Below are 21557 nucleotides of genomic sequence, written 5' to 3' on the forward strand. Positions count from 1 at the left end.
TACTAATGCTATTGCTATGGGAACAAGAGTGGACTGCCAGCTGAGACGGCTGCCGGGCAGGGAGCACCAGAGGAGACGTGCTGAGGAGCCCTGTGTAGGAGCAGAAGGATGTTGATGTGCTACAAAGCTTACTTGAACTTCATGTCTTTAGTACCGTGTATGAGTTCAGGGGGGAAAAAAAAAAGCGCTCTCTTTCCCCTGCCTTCCTGTTCTCCAAAGTCTGCCTGCACTCTGCAGTTAATTTGACTTGTTTCACGATTTCTACCCTAAAGAAACATGTTGTCAGGCCATACCGAATGCCCAGTGAACCGTGCGACTCCATTGTCCTCAGTGAAATCCATGAAAAAACGTGAGTAGTATCTTTGAGTAGGAAATTGCTCAGCGGTTCCGTTGATGCTGACGTTACTGATGATGCACCCTTTTCGCTCCGTGTTGGTTCTGTTGCCTTAGCAGACACCCAGAGGACCACGAAGACCACCGGATTTCGGCTGCGTAGGGTGGCCCTCCCCAAAGACCAGCAGGGACACCCGAAAGCTGCCGTTTCCAGCCGCGCACGTCCCCGCCGGTTCCAGGTCTCGCTTTCCCCGTGTGCTCGCGTCCCTGGGGAAGAGCGGCCGCAGGCAGCGCCCCGGGAGGAGCCGCGCAAGCGGCGCCCGTCCGTCCCCCGAGCGCACCAACGCGGGGCGAGGACCGAGGGCTTCCCGGGGCTCCTTCTGCCGGTGCGGCGCCGAGTCCGCGGCCACGGACCCCCGCAGGGCAGAGGGAGGCGGAGGCCGCCGCACCCGCGGGGGCCCGGGCCCGGCACCCCCGCACCCCACTTCCCCCCGCCCCGCTCGGCTCAAGCGCCGGGCGGGTCGCGCTGCCGCCGGGTGCTGAGCCCGGGCCGCCGGGCCCGCTGCCCCCCGGCCGACGCTGCCCGGCGTCCCGCGGAGCCGGCCGGCTGCCCCCGCCCCGCCGCACCGCCCCACGCCCCCAGAGCGCCCCGCCCGCCGCCGCTGCGCGCCGGGGCAGGCGCCGAGCAGGTGGCCGCAGGCAACGGGCAGTGCCGCGGCATGTGAGCGGCCGCCGGCTCTCGCCGCTCGGCCGCGCTCCCTTGGGAAGGCAGCACCGGCCCCCCTGTCCTGCGCTGCCATCCCCTCCCCTCGCCTCGCCTCGCCTCCCCGGGCCGGCCGCGCAGGCAGGGCGCCCGCAGCGGCGGCGGCCGGGGGCTGAGCGCCGCGCCCCGCCGGGGGGCGGCCGTGGCGGAGGGCGGAGAGGAGGAGGAGGAGGAGGAAGGGGAGGAAGGCTGCGCGGGACTGGAGGGACGCGGGAGCCCCCCGGCCGCGCAGGATGAAAGTCACCGTGTGCTTCGGGAGGACGCGGGTGGTCGTGCCCTGCGGGGACGGGAACATGAAAGTTTTCAGCCTGATCCAGCAAGCGGTGACCCGGTACAAGAAGGCGATCGCCAAGGTGAGGGGCGCGGGGAGCGGCGCCCGCGATCAATATGGCGCTTCCCGGAGTGGGGAGGGAGGGAAGGAAGGGAAGGGGAAAGTCCGGGCTGCCCCGCCGGGGCGGCGGGCGCGGGGCCGGGGGCGGCCGGCGGCGGAGCCCCGCGGGGAGCCTGTGCCCGGCGCCGCTGAGGGGAGCCGGGGGGTGGCGGGGCGGCCCCTCCGCGGCCCCCGCGCGGCTCCCCGCGGGCGCCCGGCCGGGCCTCGGCCCTTTGTTCGCCGGTGCCAGGCGGCGAGGTGGCGGCCCCCGGGGGTGTCGGCGCGGGGGCCGGCCGTCCCGGTCTGACCCGGGGCGGGCGGCGGGGCCGAGGCGGTGGGGGCCGGGCGGGAGTCGCCGCGAAGGGCTGGAAATCCAGCCCCAGGCTTCCCGGCCCTCCAGGCCCGGCGGGGAGGGCGGCGGGAGGGGGAGCCCGCCGCAGGGGGTCCGGCGGCGCCCCGCGGGCCGCACCCCCCTCCCGCGGCGGACCGGGGGCCGGGGGGGGGGCCCGCAGCGGTGCGGCCGCCCGCGCAGCCTCCGCGCCCGCCCCGCTCCCGGGGGGCTGGCGGGGGAGGGCTCCGCCTGTGCGAGAGGCATCCGCGGCGCCCCGGGGTGCGGGGAGCGCCGGCGCGGCCCGCGGCGGGGCTGATCCCCAGTGCCGCCTGCGCCGGCCCCCCTCAGCCCCATGTTGAAATCCCGGGCTGTGGGTGTGCAGGCAGTTGCACACTTGGCTTTCCCTCCCTGCCTAGGCGACTTGTTGGGCTTTGTTTCTTTTCTTTCCTTCCCCCCCCCCCCCTTTTCTTTTTCTCTCTACTTTCTTCTTGTTGCTGCAAACTTCTTTTTAATCGAGTGGTTTGTTGGGGCACTATGACCACTGCTGGCTGAGAACTTGAGCAGTGCCTTTCTCCTTTGCTCTACCTGATCCGTCCAAGCAGTTGAGTGTGCTTTTTCCCCTTAAGCCCTTTAGACACGCTTTACCCTTCTGAACCTGGAAGTTTTGCTTTGGCAAAATGCTGACTTCCACACTCTCTGAAACCTGCAGCGGAAGGAATACTGTGAAAGTATATTGATTGGTTTGATGCGATTCCCAAGAAAATTTTTAAGATCAGTTTTCTTGGAGAGAATTCAAGTGGCTGGGAGGAGAAAAGCAACTAAGTTCCCATCGCTTCCCTGCAGGATTCCTGAAGAACATGGTTTTGGAGAGGACAAACGTACTTTGTATTATTCTTCTTGTAACGCAGTTGTGATTCTGGCTGGAGAAACAGTAAAATGATTCACTAGGATATGGCTGTGGCTGCACACCAGCTGTTATTTATACATGGCAGTTAGTGCACATGCCAGTCTACCTGCACATAAGAGACAGTGGCCAAAAGGACAATTCTGGTTAAGGTAAACCGGTGAACAGTAAAGTGTGTCCCTTGGGGGAGCACTGAATGTCTCATCGGGCCATTCAGGTGAAAAGTTCTTGCAGAATTTGTTCATCAGTGTTGCAACATTAATGAAATTATTTATTTTGATGTGTTGTACTTCAGAACTGTGGCCTCTGTAACTCATGTGGCACTGGACTTGCGTCCTGGTTTCCAACCGTTAAATTGCATGAAGGGATGGCAATTACGTTCTGCAGTATGTTAAGCTTGGAAGTGACTGCAGTAGTGAGCACAGGAGAAACACATGCCAGTCACAAGGAAAAGGTTACATGATTGCAAATGGTATGGGTTTGTTCAGGAAAGAAGTGGCCCACCTGTAGAAACATGGAAAAAAAAAATATAACTCTTCTTTGAGTATGCCATTGTATTTACTAAAAAGTTTGCAGAGGTGCAGCCAGACTCGTCCCTAGTCCCCAAAGCTCTCAATCCCAGGTTTAAAATGACATGGTGGTTTTATTTATTAGTATTTATTTGGTGGTTATGCTATATGCCACTGGTGTGGACCTGAGGTAGCCGTAATTACTGAGATTGTTTCTGTTATATGGAAATACTGTGGTTGAAAACTCAGTAGCAGAGTCTATGGGCTTTCTCTGTTTTATACAGTCACTGTTAAACCTTTTAACTTAAATTTGCTGAAGATTTTCTGTGGTGATGTTTAGGTAGCAAGGAGGTGGATCCTCAGTGTCTTCTAAGTAAATGGATAGAGCTGTTTGCTGTGCTTGCTGTAGAGTAACATAGTAATTTTATGGTTTCAATGGCAGAACTGCATAGATGACTGCCTTTTTATAGCAGTTAGGTGGTTTCTTTATATGCTAGTGTAGCAGATGAGCAAATCTTCACTTCAGAAAGAGACGAGAGGGGACAAAGTAATTCCTAACTGAGAGGATGAAAATATGTGTGCACATATGAACGTACGATTTGGCAGCTGGTACCAAGCTGACACTGAAATCTACTTCACCACCACTGTGCTGTTATGGAAAAAAGCATATCTGGTGGAAGATTACTCAAAATATTTGAATTAAGTTTATGGTTTTCATACTTACGGGGAAACCAGCATTTCTCATCCTGCAAAAATGTGTGTGTGTCTGCTGTGTGCAGCAGTTTCTTCAGAACTACTCAAAGCCTCTGAGAATGGAGTTGTCAGCCCTTCCCAGATTACCTCCCGCTTTGTCATGGTTTCCAGGTTGTGATTAGCAATAAGTGATCTGCACGGCGAGCACTTCTGACATACCTGTGCAATCATGCTGAGGCAGCCTGGCATCATGCTTGCAGAGTGCCAGGAGCGAGTAACTTAAAAATTTGACCTCGGTTTTCTGGCTTGGTGTTAGTTAGGTTGAAGAGACATGTCAAGAATGGAAAAAAATACTTACGGAAGGATAATAATCCACATAATAGTAAGGTTCTCTCTGTAAGATTTTAAGACTTAAAAAGCATATAGATAACATACCTAGTGACTGCAGTTACTTCTGGATGCAATTGTCTTTGCTTAGGATTCATAAATCTCAAAAAATTCATTATGGATTAACACTGCTGTCAATACTAAATCTTTAGGTGTGGAACAAGTTATTAATATGACAGGCTGTGCTTTAAGGTTGGAAATATTTCTGTTCCTTTGCTTTTATTTCAAAAGGAGCTTTGTGTCTGAAGCTTGATCTTGTTTTCTGCAAGTTGTTTGTAGGGAATGAACAAGCAAATGATAAGAGATATTTGAAAAGTCCACCTTGTCCAGGCCAACTGGAGTCAGCAAAAATTGATCGCGCTTGCTGAAAACGTGTTTGCGTGGTGGCACACTAATGATACTCTGTGTGCATGGACTGATGCAGCCTCTGGCACAATTTCTGAGTGTTAAGCGAATACAGTTTAGGCAGGGGGCAACTGGCCTGAGAAATGGTGGGTGCGTTTTCCAAACCCTGCTGATCAGGGGCTGTGCAAGTTTTGTGTTGATGTAGTTCTGTTTATGGCTTCCTAGCAATTAATTTAATCATAAAAAAATGCTGGCAAGAAGGTAAGAATGATTTTGAGGAGGGGAACTCAGCCACACCTGACTGGTTTAACATTAGTGGGCAAGAGAAGATGGGCTGCCCTAAAAGGGAGCAGACAGACAGGCAGCTGAGATGAAATGTGTTTATCAAATGGTTGACTATAACCTAGTGTTAAAAGTGTGGAAAATTATTATAAAAATAATGTATCAAGTATCATTTTAGCAAAAAGAAGTAACTGCGCATCCTGTACCTTTGGTTTGATCTAGTTGTAACCAGAGATGTTTCTGACATTTTTTGGTGATTTTTGACTGTCACCATAATCTTTGTGTGCTTTGGCTTTTTTGGGATATTGTAAGTATTTCACATTTTATCTTCTTTTTCTTGCAAATATAAATAAGCTTGCATAGGTAATGGGTAGGTATAACTTTTTTTTTTAAAAAAATAGCATTGCTATATTGTCTTTGGGTGATATATCGCACAAGCACAATATACAAGAATAGGAAATCATAGATTTACAGCAGTTGTTCAGTTCCTACAAGGATCGTTCGGTCTCTATGACAGTCTAGTCAGATGTCCTGTGTATCATGAACTTGTAGTGATGTTCCTAGACCTTGTATATAACCCTGATTTTCTAGTTAAAATAACTAAATTCACAGTTTTCCAGCTGAATCAGAAAGATTTTAGGAGGACTCTTCTGAGACACCTTTCCCCTCCTCACCAAATGCTGTGGGAGATGAAGTTTTTAGGCATTTGTGATGTTGTATGGAACAACACTTGAATTGTTAACTTAAAAACTGTGGTATGTTAATATTTGTGAAAAGAAATTGTAATCTGCTCTTTGATAGCATTCGAAGGCAGTTGCTGATAAGAGACCAGAACTCCAGGGAAGTTGGCTGTGTAAGCAAAGGTAACAGGTGTCAAATGACCATATTCTCACTTAATTTGTACATAGGAAGCTTGGGCCACCCAGAAGTTAAAGCTCCACCTCTTTGGTAGGTCTGACATTCATCAGCAGGGAAGTGTGAGAGGGGAAGGTTGTAGTCAGTGGATGCGTGAAGCTTCCTTCTTTTTTTCTGTTTTTGATTTTTTCCCTAGTGTCAGCTAACTAGGACTTCTCAGATTATTTGCTTAGAAGTCAGCTCCCAGGCAGCCAGTTGTCTTCCAGGTGCGCAATGGCGACTTTGATGCTTTTTACATTCTGCAGAGCGGTTTCACAGTTGCTTGTGAGTGTGTCACTGGGGTACTGTTTATAAGTCCTAATATATAGAGGTGGGTTGGTCTGAAACTGCCAGTTTTACTTGGGTTTTGTATTGGTCTCAGCACATTCTCCTCTTGAGCCTGGTGGCTGGGTTTTGGGCACAGGCTTACCTGAGTTCTCCACAGTGTCCATGCAGAGACCCCTTTAGAATTGTAATGAAAACCCTCAAGGGTGGGGGTGGCTAAATTTAGCATTAAAAAGATTAAAATTTCTTTTTTAGAATTAGATTTCGTTTTGATATCTGTGTAAATCTTGAGCTTGTTTGAAGTAGAAAGAAGTCTTAAAGACTGTTTTCAGAATGTGCAGGTACCCTCTCCACCCCAAAAAGGAACCAAAAGCCCCCAAAATTCCTCTTACCCCTGCTGCTCAGTTGACTGTTGGTTTACTTCTAGCTGATGCAACCCGGATGAAGTCTCTGGGCTACACATTTAGTATTGGCTGGGCAGTATTTCAATGATTTACCTGAGGTCAACCAGGGGAGCCCAGATTCCCTGGGCCTGCTGGCAATTTTCTCAAGCTGATTCTTGACCTCTTTGCTGATGTTGGGCTCCCAACAGCGGCCGTGAAACACAGCTGATGGGTAACGTCACTCTGCTGCAGCTTGGTGAAAGCAGTGGAGAGCTGCTAATTTAAAGAATAAGAGTACTGAAATAGGTCATGATTGCTTCATGTTTAGAAAGCTGTTGTGTGATCTTGCAGGTTTGGCAGTTGGTGCTGGAAATGCAAGGCTCTGTCTTGTATATAGTGATTTAATTCGCTTATTACAGAAAACTTTCTTTTAACCTCTTGTCTCTAACTCCCTGTGTTTTCAGCCAAATGAATGTTTTTCTGTCATTGTCCTTATCTGTGAACACAGGTGACTCACGCACTGCATGAGAAGTTTCAGAGTGAAGGTAGGAATGAACCTTTGGTTCGAGTGTGGAAGCGGCTGTGGAGCATGGGGACTTTTGCTGTACAGGGGTACTGTGCCCAAGGGGACCTGTGACTCGGGAGGTGGGAAGCTGCACGGGCCCTGCCGTACCCCAGGCAGGTCTTTGTCGCAGTCTCTCCCCGCCAGGTCTTGCCTGTGTTCAGCCATCTGTGGTATGAGGCAGGAGCCTTGTCTTTGGGAGGCCCGAGAGCCACGCTGGGGTTGTACCCTTGTTGTTTCAGCAGGCAGGGTAAATGCTTTTGGGATTATTCAAGGCTAGTAAAGAAGACGACTAAATTTTGTGGTGCTTATGAAGAGGGGCGTAAAAAGCGGATAGCATGAAAGCCCTTCAACTTTGAAGGCGTTTTCAGTAACGGGTATGTGTGGTACTACCGTGGTTGGCGGATGTGAGCAGTACCTACCTTTAGCTGGATGGGACACATCATTGCTTTCAGTTTGGCATTATGTGGTTTCTCAGTATTTCAGCGTTACTTAATGGTGATCGAAGTGAAGTGTGTGTTTGTGGGAGGGTGGCTTGAGAGTGGTTTTCCTTTGAGCAAACGCACCGTTTGGCTGGTGTGAGCAATTCCTGTAGCTCTGAGGGGACAACTGTGGAGGAGCCTGTGAAAGCGCTCAGCGTGTTCAGAGGATGGTTCCTGGAGGCAATTTGGGGTTTAGGGAGCTGCCAGCCTTTCTTCTTCTGGGCCATAGCCTTCCACCAGTGGAAAACCATCTGATTCTCATAGCTTTTTACACTTTAACTTTGGTTATAAGAGTCACAGATGTTTTAGTTCTGTTATAAAAACACCACTGGAAGTAACACTTTCTTAGTCGTACCAGACTATGATATCTCCTGGTCGTAGCACATTTAATCCAGTAAAATAAGATGGAGTAAATGGGGGAGAAACACTGGTGATGTTAGTTATACAGAATACGGTTCATGTAGCTTTAAAACAATTTCCTGGTTCTTCAAAGGAAAACAAACCTTTTCATCCAAATATAAATTGAATGGATAAAACATGCAACAATGCTGAACCAATGCTTATGTATATTGAAAATAAAGTGGAATTCTTCTAACATCAATCCAGAGTATAGCACAGATGTTCTCACTCAGAAATATTTTGTGAGCAGTAAGAAAATAAAAAGTGGAGCAAAAAGTATTAAAAAATTCTGCATGATACTTAAGGGCATCTGTGCTTTATTTTTTTTCTTCCTCCTGTTTAATATACATTGTGTGTTTTCCTTGTTTCTTTGAGGTCATTTTACTGTAATGCTCAGCAAGCCTGGTTCTGGAAGATAGTTAAAAAAACACCAAAGAGCTAAACTGCCTTTGAGCTAAGTTACATAATCTGCTGGTGCTGTTTATAAAAATGAACAAAAAAAAAGCGTACAGCAGCACAGACATACACAATAATACTTTTCAAAATGATTGATATTACTAGTGAAAGATAAATGAGTTAAATTCTAAATTGAGGAAAAAATAAATTTAAATTAACAGTGAGCATTAGAGCCTTTTTGTTTTTTAGATAATCACATTAATTTTACTTGTTGCAGTACTTTAGCAATGTCAGATTTTTTCTTACTGGTAACCTTAATTATTTTCTCAAATTGGTTCCAGGTATTTGTTAAAGTGGAAATAATTTTAATAACTGTTTTTTGCAGTATTTGTTGTTCTTTTTTAACCAGGTAACAGGTACATGGCAGTACCTTATTTCTTACTTCAGTTTCTTATTGTAAAGTGATACACATTAATAACCTATTTAGTCCCAAACAAAAGGAGAAATGGATCCCTACTAGAAACTCCTGGACTAGATCCCCCACCCTGTGTCTCATGGCCAGGGTCTCCAGTGGAGGGGAAGAGTAATAAAGACCAAGAGTATTTCTGTGCGAGGGGGTGTGACTCTTGCTGCCCAGGAGCAGAGATGAATATCCCATGAAACTGGGCCCTGGTGCTACTGTGTTCCTGCCAGGCACTGTGCTCTGGTGCTGGAGCAGTTGGCTGGTGTCATCTCTTCGGTCGTTGTGTCTCCAGCTCCTCAGGACTTTTATGGTAACAGAGACAGGGCTGGCAGAAGGGAATTGATTGTGAGGAGAAGGGTGGTCTTCTGCAGGGGATGAAAAATAGGATGGGATGTCCTTGGAAACTGGTGAAAGGAAATGCTTTTGGGGTAATGATAGATGGATACAACTCCTGGTGTCTTTTCTTTGACATGAGAGGGAAACAGGAGTTTGCATGGAAGCAAGACTGTAACAGAGTAAATTAAGTACTGGCAAATATAAAGAGCTGGAGATGGGAAGAAACTGTTTAACTTGCTGCCCTGGAGGTAAGTGGTCAATTTAGGAAGAAGATGAAAAATTGACCTCGGTGACACAACAGATGTCACCCAAAAGGCTTTCTTTTTAAAAGAAACCTGTGGAATTTATTATAGGAAGCTTCCCTTTTTGGGCAATAAGCTTAGTGAAAATAATGAATCTCTGATTTGGTGGGGAAAATAGACACTATTTTGGAAAAGCGATGTCACATTTTTGGCCATACTTTCCACATTCTCTCATGCTCAGCCTGTTGCTGATGCAGCGAGATTTTGAATCATTTGCAGGAGGAGCGAGCTGGTACATCATTAGCAGTTTTCTTTTTAAGTGGCCACATTTATAGGATTTTTGTTCCGGGTATGCATGTCTTTACAGACTTAGAATGGCAATTTAAAATGTTTCTGGTATTCATGTTGTATTACTAATAGGAGAAAAAAAAAGTTACATGGGTATAAAATGTTTTAAATGGAGATAGGCCTTTTGGGAGTGCCTGTATGTTTGCCTGTGCAGCCACTTAGGTGTTTTCATTTGTTTGAAGAAATGTAGTCACACTTACGAAGTGAAAAAGTAGTTTCACCTTACCCCATCTTTTTTGCATGTGCTTTCAAAGTTGAGTTACTCTATCTTCCCCCTAGGCAAAGGCCACATAATGTTTTTTTTTCTTCTCTATTAAATGTCAGAAGCAATATCCTACTTGTGAGAAACTTGCAGAGATACACCTCTTTGTGCATGTAATGAGAAGAATGACTTTGTTCCAAGTTCTCGGAATGCTTCTGAACAGGAAGGAGCTGAAGCAGAAGTTAATGAAATATGGAAAAGTTACTTCTAGGGATGCTGAAGTGTCTATGAGACCAGGTAGCCTGAAAGTTTTATTGCTATAACAACGTAAATGACAGGTTTGTTTTTTTTTTTGTTTTTTTTTTTTTTAAGAATAAATTCGAAGCTTCAGAACCTTTAGCTTCTTTAATAAACCGCTAAGTGGAATAACAAGGCTTGATTTAATTTGGTCTCTTCACGAACCTGTTGTACCAAATGTTATTTGCATTTTTTTAAGTGTGCATTTGTTTGTGCTGTCAGTTTTTTCCCCTCTGCCTTCCTGTGAAGACTGTTCGCCTGCAGCTGTGAGTGCTGGGAAAGCGGCCAGCTACCAACTACCAAAAGAAGAAGAATTTAGGCAGCCGGGCTGTGGTGGCGAGGCTGTGGTGGCCAGCCGTCCCTGGTGAATGAGCCTCTTGCCTCAGTGCTGTGTACAGCCTGTGAAGATGATTTTACCCCCCTTGAAATGTCTCCATCTTTTGGCAGTACCAGGCTGCTGAAAGACTGCTAGCCTGAAGCATTAGGCTTTGCTGAAAGTTAAAAAATATTGTGCAATTTTAACAATTTAGCCAGTTGGAGGGTAGTCATCTCCATATCTCACTTGTTCTGCTAGATGTTTCTGCCTTTTATTATCGAGGGATGAGGGCTGGGTAAGAGGACTCATATTGCTGCTTTCTGAGGAAGATGAGAGAAGCCCAGCTTGGCCATGGACGTGGTTCTCCCAGGCTGAGCTTCCCACTTCTACAGGGCTCCTGCGAGGTGTGCGTGAGGGGGCTTGGTGCTCAAGTGGCACTTCGGGGTTTGGATCAAGGTGAGGGTGTGTCACAAGTTAATTGTTTAATGCTGATGAAGATGCTACTTCTGTTGCCCCACTGTAAGTCTAAGACAGCTGGGGATTGGAGAAAGGAAAAGTCCCAGCACGAGAAATTCCTCCATTCTTGCTAAAACTGAGAGTCCTGTCTTCTGGGCATGGTGCAAGTTCGGAGTGTCTTTTCTAAATCCTGTATTGACTTTTTTTTTTTTCTGGCATTGAGAATACTAATTTGAGAAGATAGGTTTGCTGTTTTCTCACTGAGTTTTCTTAACAGCAGCTTTTATTGCTTTTTCTAATTTTTCTTCAAATGAAAAATAGTACAAATAGATGTGGTCTGTAATATTCTGGAAAATTTGAAGTCTGAACTAAGAAATTACAAGAAAAAGTGGACTGGGTAAAGTAAGTAGAGCTTTTAAATTTGGAGTTGTCTGTTAGCGTAGGCTCTGTGTTGTAAAACAGCCAGTGAATGTGGTTTTAAATGTCTCTAACTGTATGTATGCAAAATATTTGTATGTTTAAGTGCTGCCACTTGTTTAAAGAGAAAACCTGTATTTTCTAGACTTAGCTAACCTGGTCTAAAAACAAAATGTTATGCTCTGTTTTTTAAAACAGTGTATTTAACTTGCGGTTATATTAGGCAATGGAGTAGTCTCACCCTGTGCCTAGCAGTCACTCAAGAACATAATGCTTTGGTAAACTAAACCCAGATGTTCTTATATGTGAAATGTTATTGTAATCAGTGTCTTATAAATCTTCCCTTTAGTAGTATAGTTGTTTGAGGTAAATGCCTGATGACCCTTTTGTTGCTTTGGTGTTGCCACAAAATATCTGTTGTTAGCTTGAAGCCCCCTGATAAATTGCAAGCCACAGATAATGAGTATCCAGTATTGTATCTTTTGGAGTTTATAAAATATTTAGCTGAAAAGGCTCCTGGTCCTCACCCTGTATCTGGAGGTAAGAAGTTTCCTTTGCTGGTGGAATTCCCTCACTGGGGAATGAAAGCAGCAGAGAAGGGGAGCTAGCTTGTACGAAGAGCTAATTTGTGCTGAGTTAAATATTCTTTTGATATGTGCATATGAAGTAATTAGCTTGGATCTAGTGCTGTTTACCTTTTACATCTGGAGAAGTCTAAACAAGCTGCTGAAGGGAACTGTATCATAAGTCTATGTCCAAAATATTTTTGACAATCATGTATTTCAGATTGCTTTCCCTGGTGGTATTTTTCTGGCAGCCAGTGACTTGTGGGAGAAGTGCTGAGCTAAAGGGTTAAGGAAAGGTTTGGGCAGTGGTCTTGATGTCTTTCTGTGGGCCATATGGGGTGATCAGATAGACTCATGTGGGAGTCCCCTTTCTAAAAATGCTCTCAAGGTGGGCCTGTAGTTGCTTACTCATGGATGCTACTCTCCACTTTTGTTTTAAAAAAGTAGTTCAGTATTTACCATAGCCATCTATTGTACTTGAGTCCAATTTGTAGGAAATGGTCTATTTGGTTCTAAATTATTCCATTTCATAATTCAGCACTTGCTTGATCTTATAGCAGAACAAAATTAAAAGAGGTGTTTTTTTCTTTGTTTTATGTGAAAGTTATTAAATTATTTTGAATCTGTAAATCATAATAGCTAATTTTGTAAAATGTATGTCCTGTCTTATGGGTTGTCTGTGTTTCCCTTTATTAGACCATATATTATGTCTGTGATTACGCAGTGTGTGAAGACTACTCTACCTCTAGCTGCCTTCAAGTTGCTTCTGATTCAGTGTTGTTGCCTTCTGAAAGGCTTTGTTTCCAAAGGTTGGTGGATGCCAAAGACATTTTGAATAGAGATCCATTTTAAGACACAATGAGTACATTTTTTTTCTTGATCGCTTTTGGAGAGTGAAGTTGTGTGGGATACTGGAATTAAAAAAAAAAAAAAGTTTTTCTGTAATTAATTTATATTTTAGAAACATGCTGGTTTTTATCCAGAATTTTCCTATCGCTTTTTGGAAAAAGTGTGGTGTTCCTTTCTGAACTCAAGTGTGTAGTGTAATAATTCATTTTGTGTTTTGTGTTAGTCTTCAGTGTAAGCTACCAGCTGAGATAGCAAGTAGATATCTGTCAGTTTATAATAAACAGCCCTCTGTAGCCTGCCTTTCACCTGATGCGCTGCTCAGAAAGCTGGCCTTTGGTGAAGACTACATAGCTTCAGATTTTTAAACTCTGCCTAGATGCAATAAATATGATGGTCTGTTCATTGCAGTTGCAAACTGTGCCTTTCTCAGCTTCAGCAGCAATTAGGAGTCAGCCCAGTGCTGCTCACCTGCCTACTTTGCAGTGTGTGAGGAGCTGTAAAATCAAACACTGAGCTCAAAGATGCCAGGATTTACCTGTTTTAACTTTATATCTCCCTTCTCCCTCCCTCCCCCTGAATAAATAGGCCTACAAATCCAACATGATACGTAAAAGCAAAATTGTGGAGTCCTCTCTCCCACGTCTTGCATCCTTATATATAGTTTGTTCTGCAGACCAGATTGTCACACCTGCTGCCAGCCTCCTTCAGAGAGCAGATTGCAGCCTTGCAATTAAGTGGTCCTGACATCTGTTGGTGATATGCCAGCAGCAGGACAAGGCTTTTAGCTTCAGTCAGCTCTGCTCATTGGGAATGTTGATAAATGGAGAAGGGAGAAAGAGAATATCAGAGCGATTTTAAAATAAATGGGAAGTAAATACACAGAAGGAAAAAGTGGAACTAATAAAATTTACCACTTCATTTTTTTTTAAAACATGGATTTTAATGCATATTATGCTCAATATAGAACTTCTAATTAAAACTAGATCTGTGTTTTATTACTACTTAGGTCACTTTAATGGTGACGATACTATTTAGCAAGCACTTCATATCACTTTTCAAGTAATTTTTATAGCTGTGTACTGGCATTGGACCTGTCCATTTGGGAAGCCTTTGGAAATTAGCTAATAAAATCCACTTCAAATTCAAATGTTTAAAAGCTTGGAGACTTTTCCTCTTTGTGTCACTTTTGCCCTGGTCATTGCCGTGGACTTGAATTTCCACAGTCTGTATCCAGACTCACTGCAGCTGTGTTGTGCTTGCTGTGTGCCATACAGGCACCAGCTCTGTTACTGTAAGGTAAGCAGAGGCTCTGATTTGAAACGTAGTTGGGCTACAATTGGCGTACTCCTCTCCAGTAGATAATGTTTTTTTATAGCTTGCTTTCGTTATAGAATGGACTACTTTCAATTGCCTTTAACATGGAGGAAAATTATGCGTACAGGTTGTTAGTAAAGACCAAATCTTTTTTGTCCCTACACAGTTAAAAGATTCACTAAGTGAGCTGGAACTCAGAAATCAGAGTGTCTTCAGAGAAGTTTAATGTGGCTTCAGTAATGTATTATAAAAAATTGAGGGGTACTTGTTTTATGACAACTATTCCTTACTCCATTTTAACAGATTTTCAAGTGCACAGGAATCTGACGTAAAAGAGGTATATGTAGAAATGAATAGGGGAGGCTATAAATGCTGTGGCTAGGATTTAAGAAAATGTTTGTAGTGCCTTTTTGTTCCTTTCAGAAGTATGGGCTGAATCCTGTGGTGAAGATACAGGAAATATCTGGTTAGATTTGCTTCACTGATGCTGTGACTTGAGAAGGGAAATGTATCTATCAATGCCCTGCTTTTTTCTGGTGTGAAATAGGCACACAGAGTCAGAACAGGCTCTTTTTAATCACTGCTCTCCCAACACAACCCCCACATTAACTGGGAAGCTGCATAGATTTATTCCAAATACAGATCATGGAGAATAGGAGCGCTCACCTTGGAGCAGCATCATGTATTCCCGTGGCTCGTTCTCTGCCAGGACCTCATTAACTGTGTTTCACAACAGCATGATGTTAATTACAGTGAGTGGGTACTTGCATGAAGTCCTTCTGTGGTTTTTCTGTGTGTCTTTGAGTCACCTTAGGGAAGAGGAAAGTACTTTGCTGTACTGGTTGTCTGTGCTGCAGCAAAGCTGCAATACACTCATCAGTTATAACAGCATGCAGCACCCAAACTAGGACCAAGGAGATGGCTCTTCAGAGCCTTCTCCTTTTAATTGGGTAATTTCCTTCTGCACTTCAACACTTTCTCCTTTCAGAACCCAAATCTGCAAACAAATGTGGTAGCATGAGTTTGGAAAGTATGTAATTATCCCCACGGGAGTGTGTGGAGAAGGGAGGCACAGGAGGTCGCTGGCTGGTCCAGGACTGCACAAGCAGTTCAGCACTGAGCTGGAAAAAGAGCCAACCTGCTGACTCCTTAACCACAAGACTATCTTTCCCTTCTAGTAAGGATGTGGCAAATACTGCTGTATTTAATCCTTCTGCTCTCTTGTAGCTCAGCCTCTGTATGAAACGACATGCCGCACTTTGCCAAGTTGAAAGGGGAGTATCTTGTAGTAACTGGCTGTTAAAAAGGAAGTATCTTCCTCTTAGGAAAGTGTGGAGGCTGTCACGTTAAGCTACTTAATTTTTGTTGCCTATGTAATTTTTTTTTTTTTAAATTTACTTATACTGTGGTTTAAACTTTTATATAGAAATCTGTACTTGGTAGTGAGGATGTTGATTCCAGTATTGCATACTTGTTTACATGTTCATAGTTTAGAATGAAAGCAAAGGACATCCTTATGTTTGACTTCAGTATAGCTATCTAAAGTGATTTATGAATAGTGATTTTAAAATTCTTTTTAAAGCTAAGCCAGAAGGAGATCTGTCGTGATGTATTTGCTTTAAATATGAGAAACTTAGAGAAGGGAGAATATTGATCCCTGCTAGTGGAATTAATTTTTTTTTTTTCCCCTTTAAAGTGCTGTAATTTTCTTCTGATATAGAAGTGTTGTAAATAAGTTAGTAATGGGCAAAAAATCTGAGGTAGTCAGTAAATGCTCTAATAGTGTTCGGCTGATTCTAGTAAGAAAGAATTGTCTTCATGCCTATGCATTAGTTTTAGATTGATGGGGTTAATTGCCTTGGTCTCAACTTTGCTTGTAGACTACTGTGCTACTGATGCTGATTTAAAAGGAACTCAATCTACCAAAACTTTTTAATCCCTTCTGCATGCAGTGCTGAAGAAAGCATGTTTTCCCCTTGTAGATGTAAGCTTTCATGATTATAATGTCATATTCAGGATCTCTATACTAGGGATAAGGAAACATGTAGAGCTGCAGTAGGGTTTGAGAGACCAAACACAGAAGTGCTTGCTATAGTACATATTAATAATAATGCTAAACCCAGAAAATTGGGATTTTGCAAATTATAATTCTACCCTAAACCATCCTTTTTAAAATGACTGGTTTGAGGTTTAGTAAGCGGTGATTTATTCATCTTTTGAAAAACATGCTACAGCAATGCTGCCATTTATTATTACTTCTTTTGTTGAAGCCTTCAGGTTTTCTTAACAGCTGTCATGTTATCTCCAGCATTTTGCAGAAATGCAGCTGGTGGACTATGCAAATGGAAGCATTTACTAAATAATTTCAGATGACATTATAACCAATTGTTCATCTTTTGCCTCTCTGTCTTTTCAAGTGACTCTGTATGGCTTAACAAACATGCTGTTATTAGGCATGAGGACATATAATGCGAAGTAATTTCTTGAAATGGGATAGCCTGACATTTCAAATGAAACCTAGTAGCAAATATGATTAACATGCATTATTTTGTGTTTCTCTCTTGTTGTGGCATATGCCTGATTTTAGACATCTTTCTTCATTAGAAGATCTCTGAGAAAATAAAAGCTGCTTGTATTCAGATTTAACCATCCTGAAGTTAACAGTGAAGATGCTTCGCTTCCTTTGCTGCCTTTGGAAACAGCTGTTTCTGACCTGTTCAATGGCATCATTGTTCTTGGCTTTTTCATCAACATGAATTCTGTTCTACTAGTTTCTAGCCTCTGGTATTTTTTTTTTTTTCTGGTGTTGTTTCTGATTCTTGCAATTGATTGTTGCACAACAATGTCCCCTTCCCTTCTACATACTATATGCACATCGAAGGCTCTGGTTTAGAAGGTTTCCTTGTACATTACTGAGTTGCATAATGATGCTATGGAAAGAAATCATAGGGAAAGTAGTACTTGAGTTGTGGTTGTTGCTTCATCTACTGTGTCCTGCAGTAAAGGAGGAGAAGGTCTGCAAGCGCTTGTAAACAATGTATAAATGTGTCTTCCTTTACTCTGCCACATATATATATTTTTTTTTTTTTGGTTTTTTTTGGTTTTTTTTTGGTGGCTGTCTTTTAGGCTTTGAGCTTCTTTTTTGCTGTCTTAAACTTAGGCTATTCCATATACCAGAAAAGTAATCAAGGAATCCTGTACTGTCCTATTCATCTTGCATCCTGATTACATGAGCTGTTCCGTAAGACATACAATAACAAAACAAAAAGGCTGGCTGGTGTGCAGGAATGATTACAGCAGCGTACCTTCTGTCCAGACTCTGTCATGCTCTTATGTGCTGCACTGTTCTCATACGCCTGAACTCGCCATGTGAGGAGGATGCAGACGGACAGATTTTTCAGCTACCAGCAGTACTGTCATGGGAATCCTGCAAATGCTACTGAGTCAGGACTTTTAACAAAAAGTTGAGTTTTATTGAAAGCAATTGAATTGAACTGCAATGCATGGTGATGAATGAATATGTGATGGTAGGACTCTGCCAGTTCAGATGTTGCTTCTGTTTGCTCTGTAGTGGGATATGTAAGTGGGATATGTTTCCAAATGAAGATTGTTCTGAGAATGATTTAAAAGGATATTTCTGTGTCTGTTCTATCCCAGGATATACTTAGATTGAATTTGTGCACCCTTAAATAACCTTGTTTTTTAACAGCTAGTGAAACTTTTTTTCATGTAAACACTTTTACTGATGTTAAGAGGATGTGTAGTCAGCATTTCAGCAACAACAGACAGAAAATGTATTGGCTGGGCTTATTGCCAAGGAAACTTGATATAGAAATCAATACTAGGAAAAAAAACCCCAAATGATCAATGTGAAGGAGGGGAGATAATTTAGTTTGAAATTTAAGTAGGCAATTGTCTGCATTATACAACTATATGTTTTCCACTGAAGTACAAAGCTTTTAAAATCAGGTATGCTCACTGATATACAGGTTGCTCAAACATGACTGTGATCTGAGTCAACTGAACTTCTTTCATAAGAGGAAGCAGCATATCCTGAGGATCAGAAACACTGAAGGACACTTCTTTTTTGATCTTATGTTTCCAGATGGAAAGGGAAATGTTCTTATTTTCCCCTCTTTTTTTTTTTTTCCCTTTTCCCTCCCTCCAGCCCCCCAACCCCCTCCTTAGCTGATTGTAGCTGTAGAGCTAATAAGTTTAGATTGTCTGCTTTCAGAAACCAAGCACACTTTTGTACAGTTGTACTATTTGCTTGATGCTTTATCAGTCCAGGGCAAAACGTTCAATCTATTTTTTTACAGTACCTCCTTTTTATTACACTTGCATAGAGCCTGGGCTTGGTTGTTGACATTCAGCTGGACTGTGTACAAAAAAATAAATAGGAGTCATCACAGCTCTGCTGGCCATTGAAATACATTATCTTCTTTTCTGTTTTAAAAAGCCTATTTGCATTTTTTCCCTGTATCTCATCTGCAAAGCATAAAACCTTTGCAAACATCCTATAGTTCATGCTGTATGAGTGAATGGAGAAAATAATCTGCTGCGTGTCTGGAATTTGATATTTCCATATCAAATCTGAAAGGTAGAGCATCTGAAAGAGAAAATTGTCTCAACCCAGCTTCTGCTGTACTCTGTGAGAATAGCACACTTAGTAAATATAAGCCCACTTTTGAGTCTTGGGATGAACATATATGGCACCAGTCCCCTACAGGAGAATGATTACTCTGTTGTTTGTTATGTGATCAGGATCACATTTGGGTAGAAACAGGGTGGAAGCACCCTCAAATCAGCAGAATTATGTCCAGACAGAGGGATCTGTCAGTACAACTGCTTGTCAAATTCTGAAGCCAAACTCTTAATGGTATACATTTAGCATTATATGACTTGCAGTTCCTTCAGATAGCAGCCCTGTGGTTGAATACATGTCATGTCATGAAATCCGTGCAGTGCAACTTCTCGCCATGAGCAGAGGTGGTCTTGATCACAAGGGTGATCCTGTGCAGTTCACAGCTCTGAGCAAGGCTGGTGCTTTGGGTACGTGTTGATCACCGGGGATTACTGGTGTGCAGAGGCAGCAGGCAAGGAGGGTGGGGAAGAAGAGACAGAAGGATGTATTTGTATTAAGCCATTACACGGACTGTCCATATCTGTAATCCTGCTCTTTGGAGGTGGTGAATGTCACGGATGTCATTTGCTTGGGTCACTCTGCAGTAATACCCATGGAGGGACGGGCTACATAGGTGATTGTGACATCCAGGGTCAGAGGGGACCTTATGCTTTGTTAGCCTGACTGAGTGTTGTTACCCTTCCCAGAGTCGCTGTGGGGCAATATGCCTGAGTGAGCGACAGCCACTCCTGATCGCCTGTCAAAGAGGTTCCCTACAGTTGGCTCTGCTGTGGTTTGAAGGACCTCTAGTGAAGTCGAAGCCAACACATTTTTAGGTAAAAGTTCTACTGAGTGATTTTCTTGCTATTGAGAATGTGCACTTTATTTCCGGTCTGAATACAGAACATTAGTTTTCAGCCATGTTTTATATTGAAGCCAGTGTGGTGGGTCTTGGGTTTTCAGGACCAGATTCTGTTCAGAACTTTTCTGGTGGTGCTGGAGGACCCCATGAATCAAATTCTTTGCCTGTGGATACTTGCGGGCTCTATAATGGCATTTATCCTTCCTGTTCTGCATAAGTAGTTTGAACTAAGTATCATTGATGTGCAAAACTGAAGGGAAAAAGGGTCATGTGATAAGAGGCTACATTTGATCTTGCAATGCCTTCTCTTCAAATGTAGTCTCACTGTCTTTATTTGGGCTCTGGATAATCACAGGATTGAATTTAATTGGATTTCAGTTACAGGAACGGAGTCCATAATTAAGGAGTTAAGCGTATAGTCCTGAGGGTCAGGTTACTGATGTTTTGAGGAGTTACTTAAGTGATTCTGCTTAGTTTTTGTTTGGAGGTTGAACTTCTGTGGAGTTTTACTAATTTATTTTGGTGTGGGGTTTTTTTTTTTTTGGTCATTGTCACTCTCACACTTGCACACACATACAAAGATCTTTCTGAAATAGAGTTTAATTGTTGTTTTACCAAGAAAGCATTTGGGTTTTATTCTCAACAAAACCCCAGTGTTTCTAGACTGTGTTTGGAGTGCTCCACTGAAACGTGTATGAATGCTTTCCTGTGGCCGAGAGCCGCCATATGGGTACCATTTCTCTTCAGGGTGGACGAGTGGTGGTGCATGGAAATGACCAGGTATTTATAAATTTGACTGCTCCACTGTTACAGGTTGGGTTGAGCATGCAGTTTGGTCTTGGGGCGATTTGGTGCTACTGGCATCAGCTGCTGTAGATAGCCTGCTTCCCCTCATGGGTGAGAGTTGAGATTTCAGCCTTCCTGCTGATCCAGGTGATGTGGTCCCAGTGAGAAGGCTGTTCTTCAATTACTGATAAATAGCATGAGTGTAAGGATCTACAGAATGACTCCATCCTTTCTAGAGAAAGCAAGCCACAATGATGTAAACTAATGACTTTTTTATTTCTAAAATGGATTTTCTGTAGTTCTGCTGAATTGCTATTCATGCTCATGAGCAATGCACACGCTTTCTGCAGCGTCTCTGCCTTTGCAGCTTTGTGCCTACAAATGTTAAAACTCTTTGAGAGAAGCCTGTTCGCTGGTGAATGTAGTCAGCAATTCAGCTGTCTGCAAGGGCATAAGAAAAACCAGAAAATCTGAGCACAGTTTTGTGGTGTTTGGAAATCAGTTTTCTCACAAGAAATGAAGCTTTCTTTTAGCATTCACAAGCACTGGTGTCTCTAGGCTCTCACAAGTGTACAGCACTTGCTGCTTTAGTAATATACACCTCTTGCTCAAATGGGACAGGGAATAGAGCCAGCCAGTCCTGATTTGGGATGAGAGATCTAAGAAATCACAGGTTTCCTAACTCCACACACTCGAGAGTCAATGCAGTGGTTGCTTTAGCACATGTATTCATTTTATATTTTAGATTTAGGATCATAAGCACTGACTTCTTAAGTACTGCATTTGTGTAGCCTTGCATATTGACAGCTGTCCTTCAGCCTCTAGAAACACATACTGTGTCTCATTGCCTGGAAGCTGCCTCAGATATACAAGTTGCCCTTGCTCATTTGCTGCACAGAAGCACTGTAGTAACTGTAATAGAAGAAGCGTTGAGATATTTGATTGTAATCAAGCACTAGCATATCTCATGTTCTTTCCTGGATATACATCACCCCCCCTCCATATGATTTAGGTTAAAAATTGTCCATTTGCAGCAGTAAATGTGGTTCTGAAGACTAAGCAAAATTATCATTTTAACATGGGACATCTTATGTTTCCTGGACTGAGTCTTCCTGGAGAACATCCAGACTCCTCTTGCTACTGCTGTTTCATAAAATTAAT

At 43.5% G+C, this 21557-nt stretch overlaps 1 protein-coding gene across 16 annotated transcripts in view; it reads left to right on the forward strand.

Moving 5' to 3' along the window:
- The first annotated feature begins 1014 nt into the window (after window positions 1-1014).
- Window positions 1015-21557, forward strand: part of PARD3 (par-3 family cell polarity regulator) — a 444458-nt gene continuing 423915 nt past the window's right edge. For all 16 annotated transcript variants that reach the window (XR_012633185.1, XM_074899993.1, XM_074899998.1 and 13 more), the window contains exon 1: window positions 1015-1449. Coding sequence is in view for 15 of the 16 variants with exons in the window: in XM_074899993.1 (XP_074756094.1) it covers window positions 1330-1449 (120 nt within the window). In the remaining variant the exon portion in view is untranslated. The remainder of the gene's footprint in view (window positions 1450-21557) is intronic.

Source organism: Athene noctua, chromosome 2 (assembly GCF_965140245.1).
Source record: "Athene noctua chromosome 2, bAthNoc1.hap1.1, whole genome shotgun sequence".
Classification (NCBI taxonomy): Eukaryota; Metazoa; Chordata; class Aves; order Strigiformes; family Strigidae; genus Athene; species Athene noctua.